Source organism: Amblyraja radiata, chromosome 6 (genome assembly GCF_010909765.2).
Source record: "Amblyraja radiata isolate CabotCenter1 chromosome 6, sAmbRad1.1.pri, whole genome shotgun sequence".
NCBI classification, from domain to species: domain Eukaryota; kingdom Metazoa; phylum Chordata; class Chondrichthyes; order Rajiformes; family Rajidae; genus Amblyraja; species Amblyraja radiata.
Genome location: NC_045961.1, coordinates 87,233,917 through 87,252,075, shown reverse-complemented (window position 1 = coordinate 87,252,075; position 18,159 = coordinate 87,233,917). Strand labels below are relative to the sequence as shown.

Here is an 18,159-nt window from a genome sequence, read left to right as displayed (position 1 = left end):
GCTGGAACTCGATGGTGGGCTGGCGATCGGGGCAATGAATGAGTAGAAAGGTGGGTGAGGTATGGACATGTGATGTGTAGATAAAGGGAGTGGGTGTATGTAGAAGCAGTGATGGATGGGGATGTTGGGTGGGTGGTGGTGATTGGTGGGGGAGTGATGGATGGGGAATGTAAGTAATGGTTGGGAGTGTAGGTAAAGAATGAGGAGTGATGTTAGTGGAGGGTGGAAGGTGTGTGTGACAGGTTGCAGTTATGTGGGTGGGATGAAGGTGTTCATGCATGGGATTAATGGGTGGGGAAGACAGGTAGACAAAAGTGCTGGAGAAACTCAGCGGTGCAGCAGCATCTATGGAGCGAAGGAAATAGGCAACGTTCGGGCCGAAACCTTTCTTCAGGTGATGGGATGGGGAATGAATGTGAAGGATGGGGTGAATGGGGTGGGTAATGTATAAGGGTCATGGTTATGAATGCGGGTGATATGTGAGTGAGGAATGTGGGTGATGGCTGGAGGTTGAATGATAGAGGAACTGGTGTTGATGGACTGGAGATAATGAGTGGATGGTGAAGGGGGGGGGGGCAGGGTAATGGTAGGGTTGATGAAATATGGTGAAATTTGGAGGGGTGAAGGGTGGAAGTGATGATTAGAGGGGACTATGGGTGAGATTAAAGAACGTTGATGATTGGGTCAAGGGCAGGGTCATGAAGGACGGGTCATGAAGAGTGGGGTATGAAGGGTGGGGACGTAAAGAGTGGGGCGGGCTACGGTGGCCATATGTGAGGTCGAGATGGGGTGGATAAAAGGGAGATGTGATGGCTAAAGAGTAGGAGGTGATGGAGTGCAGATCATTGGGTGGGGGAGGGTGATTGGTGAGTTGAAGGGTGTGGTTGATAGATTGGGGAGGTGGATGGGCTGTGATGGGGAGGGAACTGGTGATGGGTTGGCTGAGGTGATGGGTGAAGGTGTTGGGCGAGGGGGTGTTGGGATGAGGTGTATTGTGGATGGAGATGTTGGGATGGGAGATGTTGGATAAGGGGAGTGATAGGATGGGTGAGGTGAAGGGTTGAGAGTGTTTGGGCGGGGGGGGTGTTAGACTGGAGTTGTAGATATTGAAGGATGTCAGTGATGGGGTGGATGAGCAGGTGGACGATGGTTTGGGTCGGGGTGATGGAGTTGGTGCGTGTGAAGAGTACGGGATGCGTGTGAAGAGTGGGATGGGGTATGATGAGTATGATGAAGTGGGTAGGTAATGAAGGGTGTTGGGGTGGATGAGCAGGTGGGTGATGGTGTCTGTCGAGGTGATGGGATGGGGGCTATATGGGGTCAAAGATCAAAGGTCAAAAACTTTATTTGCCATTTGTGCTTACACACATAGGAACTCTTGTGCGGTTGTTCGGAGAGTCAAGTCAAATTAAAAAGATACACAGAAAGACACATAATCTATAAAAACATATACTTCTCTAGAAATAGAAAATAAAGTGCCTAAAACCCTATATAAAGGGGAAAGTGAGAGCATTGTAAATTGCACAAACCCTATATAAAAGTGTCGATTGCATTGTAACACAGGCCCAGGAGACAATATAATATGATATAATATGATATGCTATGAGGTAGGTCAGGACCTCAGTTCATTTTGTTTTGGCCAAGAGTCTCACTGTGGCAGGGAAGAAGCTCTTAAAAAAAGCGTGTTCTGTTTGTGGCGATGCTGTCCGCTCGTCTGTGCCTGAGGTTGTATGTGCAGTTTTTGTGTTTGAGCAGGGAGTGAGCTGGATGTAGTGTGTCTCTGATGATTCTCTCTGCTCTTTTTTGACAGCGCTGTGTGTAGATTGTGTCCATGGAGGGGAGTTCCGTTCTGATAATCCTCTCTGCAGTCTTTTTGTGATGTGTGTGATAACGGGGCTAGGTAATGAAGGATGTCAGTGGTGGGTGGATGAGCAGGTGGACGATGGTTTGGGTCATGGTGATGGAGTGGGGGAGATAATGGGGGGGGGGGGAATATATTGTAGGTGTGAAGTGGGATGGGGTGTGATGAGGGGGGTAGGTGATAAAGGATGTCAGTGATGGGGTGGATGAGCAGGCGGGCGATGGTTTGGGTGGAGATGATAGAGTGAGGGCGGATACGGGGTGGGTGTGAAGAGTGGGGTGTGTTGGGGGGTAGAGATCAGACACCTCCCTCCCTCCCTCCCTCCCTCCTCTCCGACCCCGCCCTCGGCCGCTTACCGATCTTGACTTTAACGCTCTGCAGCACCCGCAGCCCCTCGTCCTCCACCGCCATGCTGCCCCCGAGCCGCAGTGAGCGACCTAGCTCTGAGCGACCATCCGCCTCATAACATCCCGCTGCCCGCGCGACCGCCCGTTGCCCGTTGCCCGTTGTCCGTTGTCCGTTGTCCGCCCGCGCGCCCGCCCGTTGCCCGCTGCCCGTTGCCCGCCTCCCGCCGCCGGCCCGGACCGACGCGCACTCCCGACCCTCATTGGCTGAGCGCCCGTCCCGCCGCCGCCTCCCATTGGCCGCCGTTGCAGACCAGCACCCAAGCGCCGGTGGGCTGTCGCCGAGCGACGTTTCATTGGCTGAGGGCGATACCCCGTCTGCTCTCTGATTGGCTGCCATGCGGAGGCTGGGCCCCACGCGGAGGGGATTGGACAAGCGCCGCAGTTCAGCACATGTCACAGTGTTTAGCGGATAGCTGGAGAGAGGGAGAGAGGGAGGGGGAGAGGGAGTGGAGGAGAGGGAGATAGAGGGAGAGAGAGAGAGGGAGAGGGAGATAGAGGGAGATAGAGAGTGGGAGAGGGAGTGGAGGAGAGAGAGATAGAGGGGGAGAGGGAGATAGAGATAGAGGGAGAGAGAGAGAGAGGGAGATAGAGGGAGAGAGAGAGTGGAGAGCAGAGGGAGATAGAGAGGGGGAGAGGGGAGGGAGAGAGATGGGGGTGGGGGGAGAAAGGGAGAGACAGAGGAGGAGAGAGATAAGGGAGGGGAGGGGGAGCGAGGAGAGAGGAAGAGAGAGAGTGGAGGAGAGGAGAGAGAGAGATAGAGAGGGGGAGAGGGGAGGGAGAGAGATGGGGGGGGAGAAAGGGAGAGACAGAGGAAGAGATAGATAAGGGAGGGGAGGGAGGGAGCGATGAGGGAGAGGGGAGGGAGAGAGTGAAGGGAGTGGAGGGGGGGGGGGAAGTGGGAGACTGGACAGGCAGGGGAGGTGGGGAGAGGAGAGGTGATCAGACAGGGGAGGTAGTGAGGGGGAGGTGAACTGACAGGAGAGGTGATGAGGGGAGTGGTGAATTGACAGCGAGCTGGAGACAGGTGAACAGACAAAGGCGGGGTGGTGAACAGACAAGGGAGTTGGGGAGGAGAGAGACAGGGGGACAATAAAGGAAGGAATGCAGGGAGGAGGAGAAATCGTGGCGTCAATGACAGGTGTGGGTGAAAAGATGAACCATGAATGAAAGGTTGTGATGAAAGGAAAAAAGGAAGAGGAATAGCAGAAGATGGAAACGAGTAGAATGAGGGGAGGAAAGATGGTGAGAAAAGATTAAGGGAGGTGGGAGGATAGAGTGTTGGAAGTGAGTAGCGGCTGACTGGACGGGACAGTTAGTGGGTTGAAGATGAAGACAAGGTGAAGGGAAAGGGAGCGGGTAGGTGGGAGCAAAGTAGCGGGAGAGGCAGAGGGGGACACGGAGGAGTGTTAGTGAGGAATAAAAGGACGGAGAGAAAGAGCCGGGAAACACTCCCTATCCAAGTAAGGAAAGAGAGGAAGTGAGAGGAAGGGAAAGGGAAGAGATGGCGATGAGTAATGATAAAGGGGGAGGATGAGGGAGAGGGAGCATGAAGGGAATAGTGAGGAGAAAGATTGAGGGGCAAACGGAGACAGAGCGAATGGGAGAGTGTGGGCAGAAGGGGAAGATGTGAGCGATGAGGGGAGAGTGAGGTGAACATGGGGAGAGTGCAGTTGAGAGTTTTGAAGAGTGAGGCGACAAGATGGGAAGTGAGGACTGGGTGGAGTGTCGTGGAGGAGGGGTGTCGGCGATGGAGGGGAGAGCAAGAGGAAGTGCTGGTGAAGATAGATGAGGTGAAGCTCGGGTTGCGGTTGCAGAGCTCAGGTTACGAGAGGTGGGTGTGGAGAGCTCCTGGCCACAAGGTTCCGCTGCAGCTGTTTCACCGCCTCTCGGTTGCAACGTTGCTCTGAAAATGTTTCTGACAGCGAGAGAGTTAAGAGCTGCGGTTCTGCCGGACACAAAACCGCCAGTGGAAATGAGAGACCCACCCTCTGGGCTCACCGGCAACCCAGACACACTCACTCATATACACCAAATGTAAATCCGTGCAAGCGGAACCCGAATCTGAGGTTAAACCCCGACTCAGATGTGCAGTGTATAACGCTTCCCATGATTTACGTTTGGAGTTGTATCATGTGGATAACTCCCCCATCTGTACGGAATCAGTTCTGCAGGACAAGGGCTCTTTGGTATCTGGCAACGAACCGATTAAATAACGGGAAACCGACATATTTTAATGGGATGGCGGAATATTCTTACCGTTTATAATGGTTTAAGAATCTCATTATGCTTAGTCCCTGTGCGGCCCTGGCCATGTCGCCGTCACATCCTCATAGAAACATAGAAAAACAGGTGCAGGAGTAGGCCATTCGGCCCTCCGAGCCTGCACCGCCATTCAATATGATCATGGCTGATCATCCAACTCAGTATCCTGTACCTGCCTTCTCTCCATACCCCCTGATCCCTTTAACCACAAGGGCCACATCTAACTCCCTCTTAAATATAGCCAATGAACTGGCCTCAATTACCTTCTGTGGCAGAGAATTCCAGAGATTCACCACTCTCTGCGTGAAAAATGTTTTTCTCATCTCAGCCCTAAAAGATTTCCCCCTTATCCTTAAAATGTGATCCCTTGTTCTGGACTTCCCCAACATCGGGAACAATCTTCCTGCATCTAGCCTGTCCAACCCCTTAAGAATTTTGTAAGTTTCTATAAGATCCCCCCTCAATCTTCTAAATTCTAGCGAGTACAAGCCGAGTCTATCCAGTCTTTCTTCATGTGAAAGTCCAGACATCCTAGGAATCAGTCTGGTGAACCTTCTCTGTACTCCCCCTATGGCAAGAATGTCTTTCCTCATGTCTTATAACCCTCAACATCTCCGCTTCCCTCCAATCTCCACCTCTCGTCACCCCTCTCTCTGCTCGTCGATCAATAGAAACATAGAAAATAGGTGCAGGAGGAGGCCATTCGGCCCTTCGAGCCAGCACCGCCATTCATTGTGATCATGCCTGATCGTCCCCAATCAAATAACCCGTGCCTGCCTTCTCCCCATATCCCTTGACTCCACTAGCCCCTAGAGCTCTATCTAACTCTCTCTTGTCCATCCAGTGACTTGGCCTCCACTGCCCTCTATGGCAGGGAATTCCACAAATTCACAACTCTCTGGGTGAAAACGTTTTTTCTCACAGTCTTTAAACGACTTCCCCTTTACTCCAAGATCTGGTGGCGCGGCAGGTAAAGCCGCTTGCCTCACTTCGCTGCCCCAGTGACCCGGGTTCGATCCCGGACTCGGGAGCTGTCCATGTGGAGATTTGCACCGGTTTCCCCCCCACGTCTCACGGACATGCGCTGTTAGTTTAATGTCGATTTCAGTAGACGAGTTGGGAGAGAATCGGTGGGATATTAGGAATTTGGGAGACGTTTCGGACTCATCCATTCCTTCTCTCCAAGAGATGCTGCCTGTCCCGCAGCGTCACTCCAGCATTTTGAGTCTACCTTCAATTAAAACCAGCACATGCAGTTCTTTCCCAGTTCTTTCCCACACATCAGTGGGATATTAATGCGTATGTATGCTACAGGGGAAAACCGGCTAGTGACATTCATGGGATTGCCCTGACGTCCGGCATACTCCTGTATCATGGGGCGGCAGTCACACCGCACAGAAACGGGCCATCGGTCCCATTTTATTCTACCCATCAGAGTCCACCATTCCTCCCTGTTTCTACCACTCCCTACACACAGGGGGCAATTTGCTGTAGAGATCTTGGCCTATGAAAATGTGAGTTATCACACGGCTTGGTTAGGAAAGTGTATCCGTTACACTATTCTCAGCGTGTACAATGGTACCAGTGGGAGGCAGTGAGGAGTTGGGCTGGTGAATGTGAATCCAGTGTGGCGTTCACTCCATTGTGCTCCGGCTGGTTGGTTCAGTGGCTCTTTTTTCACTGTAACCGAGCCAGGCGGACAGCTGAAGGAGTGTGTAGAAAGGGAACTGAATGTGTTGATATATACCGGACGTTATACGCAAAGTGCTGGAGTAACTCAGCCGGTCAGGCATCATCTCTGGAGAGAGAGAAAAAAGGATGGGTGACGTTTCGGGTCGGGAGCCTTCTTCAGACTGATGGAAATAGAGAGGAGGGAACTGGAGGTGGGAACAGTACAGAACAAATCAGGTTGCTGGATAAGAGGTGATAACAAAGGGAGCAGTAAAAATGTCAACATTGGATTCAGACTGACATCGGGAGAACGGGAGATCCAGAGTGAAACTCGTGTCTCTCACTTCCTGTATTCAATCCAAAATGCATATCCCTCCATTCCCTGCTTATCCAAGTCAAGAATGGTTTATTGTCAGATGTCCCAGAGAGAACAATGAAATCCTTACTTGCAGCAACACAACAGACTATGTGAACAAAGTACACTGTAAACAATAAACAAGGAAAACAAAGTTCAGTGTGTGTATATACATGCACACACGCGCATACGTACACATAACAAACACAACAATAGTGCAATAATAACAAGATGTAGTTCAGAGCTTATTTGATGTTGTAGTGTTTAATACTCAGCGGCTGTGGAAAGTATCTTGTCCAGAAACATCACAATCTGGTTTGGGAATTGCTCTGCCCAGGACAAGAAGGCTCTGCAGAGAGTAGTGCGTTCGGCCGAACGCACTATGGGAACTTCACTCGCCCCCCTGTAGGAACTATACATCAGGAGGTGCAACTCCAGAGCCAATAAAATCATGGGAGACCCCTTCCACCCCTGCAACGGACTGTTCCAGCTGCTACGGTCAGGCAAACGCCTCCGTTGCCATGCTGTGAGAACGGAGAGGTTGAGAAGTGTCTTCCCAGAGGCCATAGGACATAAACTCCTATCTCACCAGGGACTAACTTTACTGTCCATTCTACTGGGTTTTTTTAATTGCAGTTTTTTGGGGGATTTTTCCCCCTTTTTCCTTCCGCCCACACTATTTAATATGTAAAAGAATATGTGATTCTGTTCCATTCTGTTTGTAGTTTGTTTGTTTGTTTGTTTGTCTTTTTGCACAAAGTCCGCGAGCATTGCCACTTTTCATTTCACTGCACATCTCGTATGTGTATGTGACGAATAAACTTGACTTGACTTGACTTGAGCCTAATGGCTGTAGGGAAGTAGCTGTTCCTGAACCTGGACGTTTGCGATTTGGAGGGAAGTTGCACACCTTTATTACAAGAGAAATGAATGCAGGAAGTGATAGACATGATTTTCACTCTGGATCTCCCGTTCCCCTGATGTTAAAGTCGGAATCTGTATCTTTATTACTCCCTTCGTTATCACCTCTTCCCCAGCAACCTGCTTTGTTCTGGCCTTTTTCCACCTCCAGTTACCTCCCCTCTATTTTCAGTCTGAAGAAGTGTCGCGACCCAAAGGGTCACCCTTCCTTTTTTCTCCAGAGATGAAGCCTGACTCGCTGCTACTCCAGCATTTTGTGTCTATCATTGGTATATACCAGCATCTGCAGTACTTTTCTACACACTCCTTCACCTGTCAGTATAGCTCGGTTATCTCGAGCAGTAAAATAAGAACATAGAAACATAGAAAATAGGTGCAGGGGGAGGCCATTCAGCCCTTCGAGCCAGCACCGCCATTCATTGTGATCATGGCTGATCGTCCCCAATCAATAACCCGTGCCTGCCTTCTCCCCATATCCTTTGATTCCACTAGCCCCTAGAGCTCTATCTAACTCTCTCTTAAATCCATCCAGTGATTTGGCCTCCACTGCCCTCTGTGGCAGGGAATGCCATAAATTCACAACTCTCTGGGAGAAAAAGTATTTTCTCACCTCAGTCTTAAATGTCCTCCCCTGTATTCTAGGACTGTGGCCCTTGGTTCTGGGCTCGCCCAACATTGGGAACATTTTTCCTGCATCTAGCTTGTCCAGTCCTTTTATAATTTTATATGTTTCTATAATATATCCTCTCATCCTTCTAAACTCCAGTGAATACAAGCCTAGTCTTTTCAATCTTTCCTCATATGACAGTCCCGCCATTCCAGGGATCAATCTCGTGAACCTGCTTCAATCACAAGGATGTCCTTCCTCAAATTAGGAGACCAAACCTGTACACAATACTCCAGATGTGGTCTTACCAGAGCCCTATACAACTGCAGAAGAACCTCTCTGCTCCTATACTGAAATTCTCTTGTTGTGAAGGCCAATATTCCATTAGCTTTCTTCACTGCCTGCTGTACCTGCACGCCAACTTTCAGTGACCAGTGTACAAGGACACCCAAGTCTCGCTGTACCTCCCCCTTACCTAACCTAACCCCATTGAGATAATAATCTGCCCCTTGTTTTTGCCACAAAAGTGGATAACCTCACATTTATCTATATTATACTGCATCTGCCACGCATCTGCCCATTCACTCAACCTGTTCAGGTCACTCTGCAACCTCCTAACATCCTCTTCACGGTTCACACTGCCACCCAGCTTTGTGTCATCCGCAAACTTGCTAGTGTTGCTCCTAATTCCCTCTTCCAAATCATTAATATATATGGTAAACAGTTGCGGCCCCAACACCGAGACTTGCGGCACTCCACTCGCCACTGCCTGCCATTCTGAAAAGGACCCGTTCTCCCCTACTCTTTGCTTCCGGTCTGCCAACCAATTTTCTATCCATGTCAACACCCTACCCCCATTACCATGTGCTCTAATTTTACTCACCAGTCTCCCGTGCGGGACCAAGGCTTTCTGAAAGCCTAGATACACAACATCCACTGGCTCCCCTACATCCATTTTATTTGTCACATCCTCAAAAAATTCCAGAAGATTAGTCAAGCATGATTTTCCTTTAATAAATCCATGTTGACTTGGACTAATCCTTTTACTGCTATCCAAATGCCCCATTATTACCTCTTTAATAATTAACTCCAGCATCTTACCCACCACCGGTCAGGCTAACTGGTCTGTAATTCCCTGTTTTCTCTCTCGCTCCTTTCTTGAAAAGTGAGATAACATTAGCTATCCTCCAATCCACAGGAACTGATCCTAAATCTATTGAACATTGGAAAATGATCACCAATGCGTCCACTATTTCTAGAGCCACCTCCCTGAGGACCCTGGGATGCAGACCATCAGGTCCAGGGGATTTATCATCCTTCTGTCCCATTAGCCTAACTTAATGAAAATTTATTTCAGTTCCTCTACCCCCTTCGATCCTCTGTCCTCCAGTACTTCTGGGAGATTGTTTGTGTCTTCTTTAGTGAAGACAGATCCGAAGTACCTGTTCAACTCTTCTGCCATTTCTTTGTTCCCCATATTAATTTCACCCGTGTCTGCCTTCAAGGGAGCCACATTTGACTTTGCTATTCTTTTTCAAAAGGTAAATCATGTCTGACGAATCTTATAGAATTTTTCGAGGATGTAACTAGTAGCGTGGATAGGGGAGAACCAGTGGATGTGGTGTATCTGGACTTCCAGAAGGCTTTCGACAAGGTTCCACATAAGAGATTAGTATACAAACTTAAAGCACACGGCATTGGGGGTTCAGTATTGATGTGGATAGAGAACTGGCTGGCAAACAGGAAGCAAAGAGTAGGAGTAAACGGGTCCTTTTCACAATGGCAGGCAGTGACTAGTGGGGTACCGCAAGGCTCAGTTCTGGGACCCCAGCTATTTACAATATATATTAATGATCTGGATGAGGGAATTGAAGGCAATATCTCCAAGTTTGCGGATGACACTAAGCTGGGGGGCAGTGTTAGCTGTGAGGAGGATGCTAGGAGACTGCAAGGTGACTTGGATAGGCTGGGTGAGTGGGCAAATGTTTGGCAGATGCAGTATAATGTGGATAAATGTGAGGTTATCCATTTTGGTGGCAAAAACAGGAAAGCAGACTATTATCTAAATGGTGGCCGACTAGGAAAAGGGGAGATGCAGCGAGACCTGGGTGTCATGGTACACCAGTCATTGAAAGTAGGCATGCAGGTGCAGCAGGCAGTGAAGAAAGCGAATGGTATGTTAGCTTTCATAGCAAAAGGATTTGAGTATAGGAGCAGGGAGGTTCTACTGCAGTTGTACAGGGTCTTGGTGAGACCACACCTGGAGTATTGCGTACAGTTTTGGTCTCCAAATCTGAGGAAAGACATTCTTGCCATAGAGGGAGTACAGAGAAGGTTCACCAGACTGATTCCTGGGATGGCAGGACTTTCATATGAGGAAAGACTGGATAGACTCGGCTTGTACACGTTGGAATTCAGAAGACTGAGGGGGGATCTTATAGAAACTTACAAAATTCTTAAGGAGTTGGACAGGCTAGATGCAGGAAGATTATTCCCGATGTTGGGGAAGTCCAGAACTGGGGGTCACAGTTTAAGGATAAGAGGGAAGTCTTTTAGGACCGAGATGAGGAAATCATTTTTTACACAGAGAGTGGTGAATCTGTGGAATTCTCTGCCACAGAAGGTAGTTGAGGCCAGTTCATTGGCTATATTTAAGAGGGAGTTAGATGTGGCCCTTGTGGCTAAAGGGATCAGGGGGTATGGAGAGAAGGCAGGGATGGGATACTGAGTTGGATGATCCTGCACCTATTTTCTATGTATCTAAGACATCTCTACTCTTAAACTCAAATGCCGATGCAATAAATGAAAATGTTGTTTTCAACATCCTAATTTTTTTGAAGCTACATATTAATTTTTAGTAATTTATGTATAAGGACTCTCTGGGGCCCTGAGCACGTATATCTTTCAAAAGAAAACAATTGTAGTTGTTGTAAATCTGAAATAAAAACAGCAGATCAGGCAGCATCTAGGGATAGAACAAGGTTTCGAGTCAATTACCTTTTCTCCGGGCATTGTTCTTTGCATATGATCAGTTGTGATCAGTTCTTCTGCCATTCTTCTTCACTCGTGTATGTTTTCTAGACACTGAGAGCCCTATCCCTGGAAACAGTCACTCCTTATCGCCACCAAATCCCCTCTTGATTTTGAGTCCTTGTACATCGGTCTATGAAAGTAAGCATGCAGGTACAGCAGGCAGTGAAGAAAGTGAATGACACGTTGGCCTTTATAACAAGAGGAATCGAATATAGGAGCAAAGAGGTCCTTCTGCAGTCGTACAGAGCCCTAGTGAGACCACACCTGGAGTATTGTGTGCAGCTTTGGTACCCTAATTTGAGGAAGGACATTCTTGCTATTGAGGGAGTGCAGCGTAGGTTTACAAGGTTTATTCCCGGGATGGCGGAACTGTCATATGCTGAGAGAATGGAGCAGCTGGGCTTGTACACTCTGGCGTTTAGAAGGATGAGAGGGAATCTCATTGAAACATATAAGAATGTTAAGGCTTTGACACGCTAGAGGCAAGAAACATGTTCCCGATGTTGGGGGAGTCCAGAACCAGGGGCCACAGTTTAAGAATAAGGAGTAAGCCATTTAGAACGGAGACGAGGAAACACTTTTACTCACAGAGAGTGGTGAGTCTGTGGAATTCTCTGCCTCAGAGGGCGGTGGAGGCCAGTTCTCTGGATGCTTTCAAGAGAGAGCTAGATAGGGCTCTTAAAAATAGCAGAGTCAGGGGATATGGGGAGAAGGCAGGAACGGGGTACTGATTGGGAATGATCAACCATGATCACATTGAATGGCGGTGCCGGCTCGAAGGGCCAAATGGCCTCCACCTGCACCTATTGTTTATTGGCTATTGTGTATTTAACCTCCTTCCATTCTCCTCTTAACTTTCCCTACCCTGACTTTGATGTCTGGATTCGGGGGTATACGGCAACAGGGAGACATTGGACAGACTTGGATTGCTTTCGCTGAAACGCCGGAGGTTGCGGGGAGACCTGATAGAAGTATATACATTTATGAGAGGCATAGATGTGGTAGACAGTCAGAATCTTTTACCCAGGATGGAGATGGCAAATACCAGAGGAGATAGATTAAAAGTGAGAGAAAGTTTAACGTATATATGCGGGGTATGTTTTTTACACAGAGGTCGGTGAGTGTCTGGAACGCGCTGCCGGGGGTAGTGGTTGAAGCAGATATGTTAGTGGCATTCAAAAGACTTTTGGATAGGCATAAACCTGTCTATATTGATGGGGCAATGGTGGAGAGAGCCAAAAGCTTAAAATTCCTGGGCTTGCATATTTCTGAAGATCTTTCCTGGACCCAGCACACTGATGCAATTATAAAGAATTCACATCAACGCCTCTACTTCCTGAGAAGATTTCAGAGATTTGGTATGTCAGAGAGAATTCTCTTGAACTTCTACAGGTGCACAGTAGAGAGCATATTGACTGGTTGCATTACGGCCTGGTTCGGCAACCTCAATGCCCAGGAGAGAAGAAGACTGCAAAATGTTGTGAACATTGCCCAGTCCATCACGAGTTCTGACCTCCCCAACCATTGAAGGGATTTACCGGAGTCACTGCTTCAAAAAAGCAGCCAGCATCATCCGAGACCCACACTACGTTGGCCACACATTCATTTCACCCCTGCTATCGGGTGGAAGGTGCAGGAGCCTGAAAACTCTGTGCTGATCATGATGCCAGGACAATCACTTATCTACCCATATCCCTCCATATCCATATTCCAATCCAAAAGTCTTTTAAATGCCACTAATATATCTGCTTCAAACACTACCCCCAGCAGCACAATCCAAGCACTCACCAACCTCTGTGTAAAATAAATACCCTGTATATATCCTTTAAATGTTTTCTCTCTCACTTTAAATCCATGCCCTCTAGTATTTGACTTTTCCTTCCAAAGCAGTTACTCAATTGGTGTTTGGTTTCTACAATGTAGATTACACCGTGAGCACTGAAAGAAATGCAGTGGATCGCTGAAGAAGGGTTCCTTGGTTCAATGGATATTTATTGTCACATCTGTAATTAAACATTACATTAGTGAAATTCATTTTGCATATATGTGTGGCACCATATCATCAAATTGACAGTCCCTGCCTGGCCTAGCGTGGCTGTAGTGTCCCCCGCCGTTGCTCCATTGGTGTAGGCCGCATTCGGTTCACGTGCTCGACCTCTTGGAGCGGAGCCCGGACCAGGCGAGCCAGAGGCTGCTGCAGGGACTCCAGCGGCTCACTCCACCTTCGAGGCCCTCCCGCAACCGCTCCACTTACCGGCCTCCATCCAACAACTTCCACTTTGGGCGGGTGAGCCGGGCCTCCAGGTGGATTCCCAGTCTGCGGCGCAGGTTCTCCGTCCGCAGCGGGCAGGTCGGGCCTACCTGGCGGGTCCCCGGTCTCGTGGCCGCAACTCCTCGGGATACCATATCTATTTTCTCCAGTGATGCTGCCTGACCCACTGAGTTACTTCAGCATTTTGTGTTTACCAGTGCTGCCTCACCTGGAAGGGCTGCTTGTGTCCCTATATCGTGGAAAACAAAGAGGTAAAAGGGAAGTTGTTGCACTGTACATGGGAATGGCCGTGAAAAAATAATATTTGGTGGGAATACAAGAGTGAATTTGCTGTGGGAACAATCTCTTCAGAATTCCAAAGCAGCAGTGGATAATGACTCCATCCAAGGCCCCAAGCAGCCTTACCAGGTGCAGCAGACCTGCACCTCCTCCAACCTCATCTACTGCATCCGCTGCTCTAGGTATCAGTTGCTCTACATCGGTGAGACCAAGCGTAGCTTTGATGATCGCTTCGCCCAACACCTCCGCTCAGTTCGCAATAACCAACCTGATCTCCCGGTGGCTCAGCACTTCAACTCCCCCTCCCATCCTGAATCCGACCTTTCTGTCCTGGGCCTCCTCCATGGCCAGAGTGAGTCCCACCGCAAATTGGAGGAGCAACACTTCATATTTCGCTTGGGTAGTTTACACCCCAGCGGCATGAACATTGACTTCTCCAATTTCAGGTAGTCCCTGCTTTCTCCCTCTTTCCCCTCCCAGCTCTCCCACAGCCCACTGTCTCCGCCTCTTCCTTTCTTCTTCACACCCCCCCATCCCCACATCAGTCTGAAGAAGGGTCTCGACCCGAAACGTCACCAATTCCTTTGCTCCATAGATGCTGCCTCACCCGCTGAGTTTCTCCAGCATTTTTGTCTACCTTCGATTTTCCCAGCATCTGCAGTTAGTTAGTTCCTTCTTAAACAATGCTTGGTATGGGAATCCTTTTGAAGGTAATAACTTTTTTAAGATGTTTTACTTTGTCCTTAACTGTGCCTTTACCTCAACCATTAGGTCTTCCTCTATTTCTTGCACCTCTGTGCTCACTCTCTCCCCTCCCAGCCAGAGCGATGAGAGAGCTTCCTTGGGATCCCCCTTACAGCAACAATGGATCATCCTACATGGATGCTGCCACCTCCATCACGTCACCACAATCAAAAGGGCAACGTTCTTACGCAGCAAGTTTCAGCAGTGTCAGGATCTAACTGCTGAAAGCTTTGTGGAAGTAGATTTACCACAGAATGTAAAAAGGGAATTGGAAATATTTGAAAATATAAAAATTGCAGAGGTATGAAACTAATTGGAGGCACTTTTGAAGAGCCGGCACAAAGAGCAGCCTTCCATGGCATGGAGTTCTGTTGTTATATCATTCCTACCCAATATCAGTGCTCATTAGAACTTCTGAATAGAACCATTTGTCACAGCACTGAATACATAATGAGAAAAGAGGGAAGATTTGTCAACACATTCCTCTGAAGAAAGAGTTTCATCAAATTGATTCCTCTCCTGTATTGTGGAATGAAGTCTGGCAGACTCCTGACTTACATCAATGAATAGGCAGGACTATGTAGGTAACACACCTGCAAATCTCACTCTTAAACGAAAGGGTTCCACGGAGGTGCAGTGACACATAAATCTGTCCCCAAATTTGCATTGATTTCACAACTGCACAAATTGTACATACTCTGCATTACAACCATAGCTTCTATTAACATAGTGATTTCAAGAGTACAAAACATTCTAAAATGGCTCACAGAAGTGTTACTGGACAAAATGTAAGCTTGGCCATACGTGGAAATATTAGGGCGTGTGGCCAAAAGCCTGGTTAAAGAGGTCAGCTTGCTTCACTGATGGTGCTGCAAATTTGTTGTTTGTAGCTTTCCATTCTCATTTATAACCTGCTGCAGATGACACAATCTGCTCTCTGATTCTATCTCCCATCGCGAGTCACACTAAATGTCTCAGTTCATCTTGGTGTCTTCTGATCAGCAGCAATGTTGTTCAGTTATGTTCTTTCTTCTGCAATACAGCACATTGAATCCTCAGAAAGATGTTCTGCAACTTCTGACAAGCCTGGGCGTTGAATTTAAATGTATCCAATTGTTTGGGCAGTGCACTCTCTTGACACAAAATTTGATTCTGAAGAAGGGTCTCGACACAAAACGTCACCCATTCCTTCCTTCCAGAGATGCTGCCTGTCCTGCTGAGTTACACCAGCATTTTGCGTCTGTCTTGATTCTGATAATGACAGGTCATTAACGTTAAACAGAAACAAACAAGGATATGAAGTAGGAATAATAGGAGGTTACTTGCCCCTCACACCGGCCCTGAAAGGCAATAAGCTCTGACGATGACATACAAGCATGCAGATTCTGGGATCATGAGCAAAAAAAATCTAAAGTGGAGAAAAATGGACAGTTGATATTTTGGATCGGTACCCAAAAAACTATATACGATCTGAAACATTGACTGTTTTCCCTTTCCACTGATTCTACTTGATTAACTGTTCATCCAGCATTTCTGCTTTTGTTTCAGATTCCAGCATCTGCAGTTTGATTAGTCTTCAGTTTTTAATAAAATCGTGCTAGATCTGATTATAAACATAACCTCATTACTTCCTCATTGGTAAATTTACTCATAACTCCAGAGATGCTGCCTGACACGCTGAGCTACTCCAGCACTTTGTGCCTATTTTCATCCATTTGCAAGTCATCTGCCTTTTTAATAATAATATTCAAAAACTCTGCTTCCTTTGAGGAAGAGAGTTCCACAACCAAAAACTCTCTGAGAGAAAGAAAATTGACTTGCTCGCTGTCTTAAAAAAGCTACCCTTTATTTTGAACCAGATAATTCTATTTCTAGTCCAGGAGCGGAAAAGACTGCAAAAAGTTGCGAACACTGCCCAGTCCATCACCGGCTCTGACCTCCCCACCATCGAAGGGATCTATCGAAGTCGCTGCCTCAAAAAGGCAGCCAACATCATCAAAGACCCACACCATCCTGATCACAAACTCATTTCACTAAAACGTCCAGGTTCAGGAACAGCTTATTCCCTACAACCATCAGGCTATTAAACACGACAACAACTAAGCTCTGAACTGCAACAGACATTATTATTATTGCACTATATTTGTTTATTTATTGAGTATGTGCGCATGTGCATATATACACACTGAACTTTTTTTCTCCCGTTATGTACTATGTTTACATATTCTGTTGTGCTGCAGCAAGCACAAATTTCATTCTCCTATCTGGGACATATGACAATAAAACACTCTTGGCTTGACTAGACCTCCCATGAAGAAACATCCCTTCCACGTCTCACCTGCTAAGATCCTGCAGGATCATATGCTTGGATTATATTACCTTTCATTCTTTCAAATGCCAGCAATTACAAACATAGCCTGCCCAACCCATCAAGAATTAAGGTTTAATTGTCATATGGAGTAACAACGGAACAATGAAATTCTTACTTGTAGCAACATAACAGGCCTGTAAACACAATAGTCATAGATAACATTATGAACACAATTCAATAAATTAATAACCCCAATACTAGTGTACAATATTAGTACTAAGAAGCCCCAGAGTTCTTAGTGCAACCAAAGACAGTCCACAGTTCATAGTTGAGTTAATGTTGTGTAGTGTTCAAGAGCCTACTGTTTATGATCATATTATGATCATATTGAATGGCGGTGCAGGCTCGAAGGGCTGAATGGCCTACTCCTGCACCTATTTTCTATGTTTCTATGTTATTGGGAAGACGCTATTCTTGATCCTTGTGCTCAGGGTTGTCATGCTCCTATATCTTCTACCCAATGGTAGGAATGAAATTAGCATGGCCAGGGTGGTGTAGGTCTGTGATGATGCTGGCTGTCTTTTCGAGGCAGTCCCTCCTATAGATCCTTTCAGTGATGGAGACGTCAATACCCTTGATGCACTTGGCAATGTCCACCACATTTAGTAATATCCTTTGATCCTAGGTTGCCGAACCAGGTTGTGATGCACACAGTTGATATACTCTCCACTATACAACTATAGAAGTTCTAGATTATTTGTCGACATACCGAATCTCATCAATTCTCTAATAAAGTAGAGGCACTGATAGGCTTTCTTTGTGATTGCATTAATGCGCTGGGCCCAGGACAGATCTACAGAGATATGCACGCCCAAGAATTTGAAGTTGTTGACTCTCTCCACTGCCAACCCATTGATGAAGGCAGGTTTGTGGATCTTTAGCTTCCCTCTTCTAAAGTCAACAATCAACTCCTTGGTCTTGTTGATGTTGAGAGCGAGGTTGTGTTAGGCACCAAGCAATCAGATGATCAATCTGTCTCCTATATTCTGACTCATCATTCCCGAGTTTGATACCAGGGTTGGAGTGGATGAATAGGTTTATCAGTGTTGATGCATTCTGGAAAGTCAAATAGGAGTTGGGCGTACACAGGAAATGGTAGGACATTAAGGAATGTTGATGAATGGAGGAACCTTTGGGTCCAGGTTCCCTGTAAGTAGCAACAAAGGTAGATAGGGTGGTGAAGAAGGCATATGGTATACTTGCCTTCACAGGTTGGGACATATTAAAGTTGGGACAGTCTGTTGCAACTTTACAAAACACTGTTTAGACATTTTTGGAGTATTGCAGAAAGTTCAAAGGAGATTAATCACAATGTTGCCTGGATTCGAGCACTTTGTTTATGGATAGATATTGAATAGGCTGGGATTTTGTTCCCT

At 47.2% G+C, this 18,159-nt stretch overlaps 1 protein-coding gene across 1 annotated transcript in view; it reads right to left on the bottom strand.

Moving 5' to 3' along the window:
- Positions 1–2,390, bottom strand: part of rasa3 (RAS p21 protein activator 3) — a 155,160-nt gene extending 152,770 nt beyond the window's left edge. The window contains exon 1 of the mRNA XM_033023134.1: positions 2,218–2,390. Coding sequence (XP_032879025.1) covers positions 2,218–2,272 — 55 coding nt within the window. The 5' untranslated portion in view covers positions 2,273–2,390. The remainder of the gene's footprint in view (positions 1–2,217) is intronic.
- Between the last annotated feature and the right edge of the window lie 15,769 nt (positions 2,391–18,159).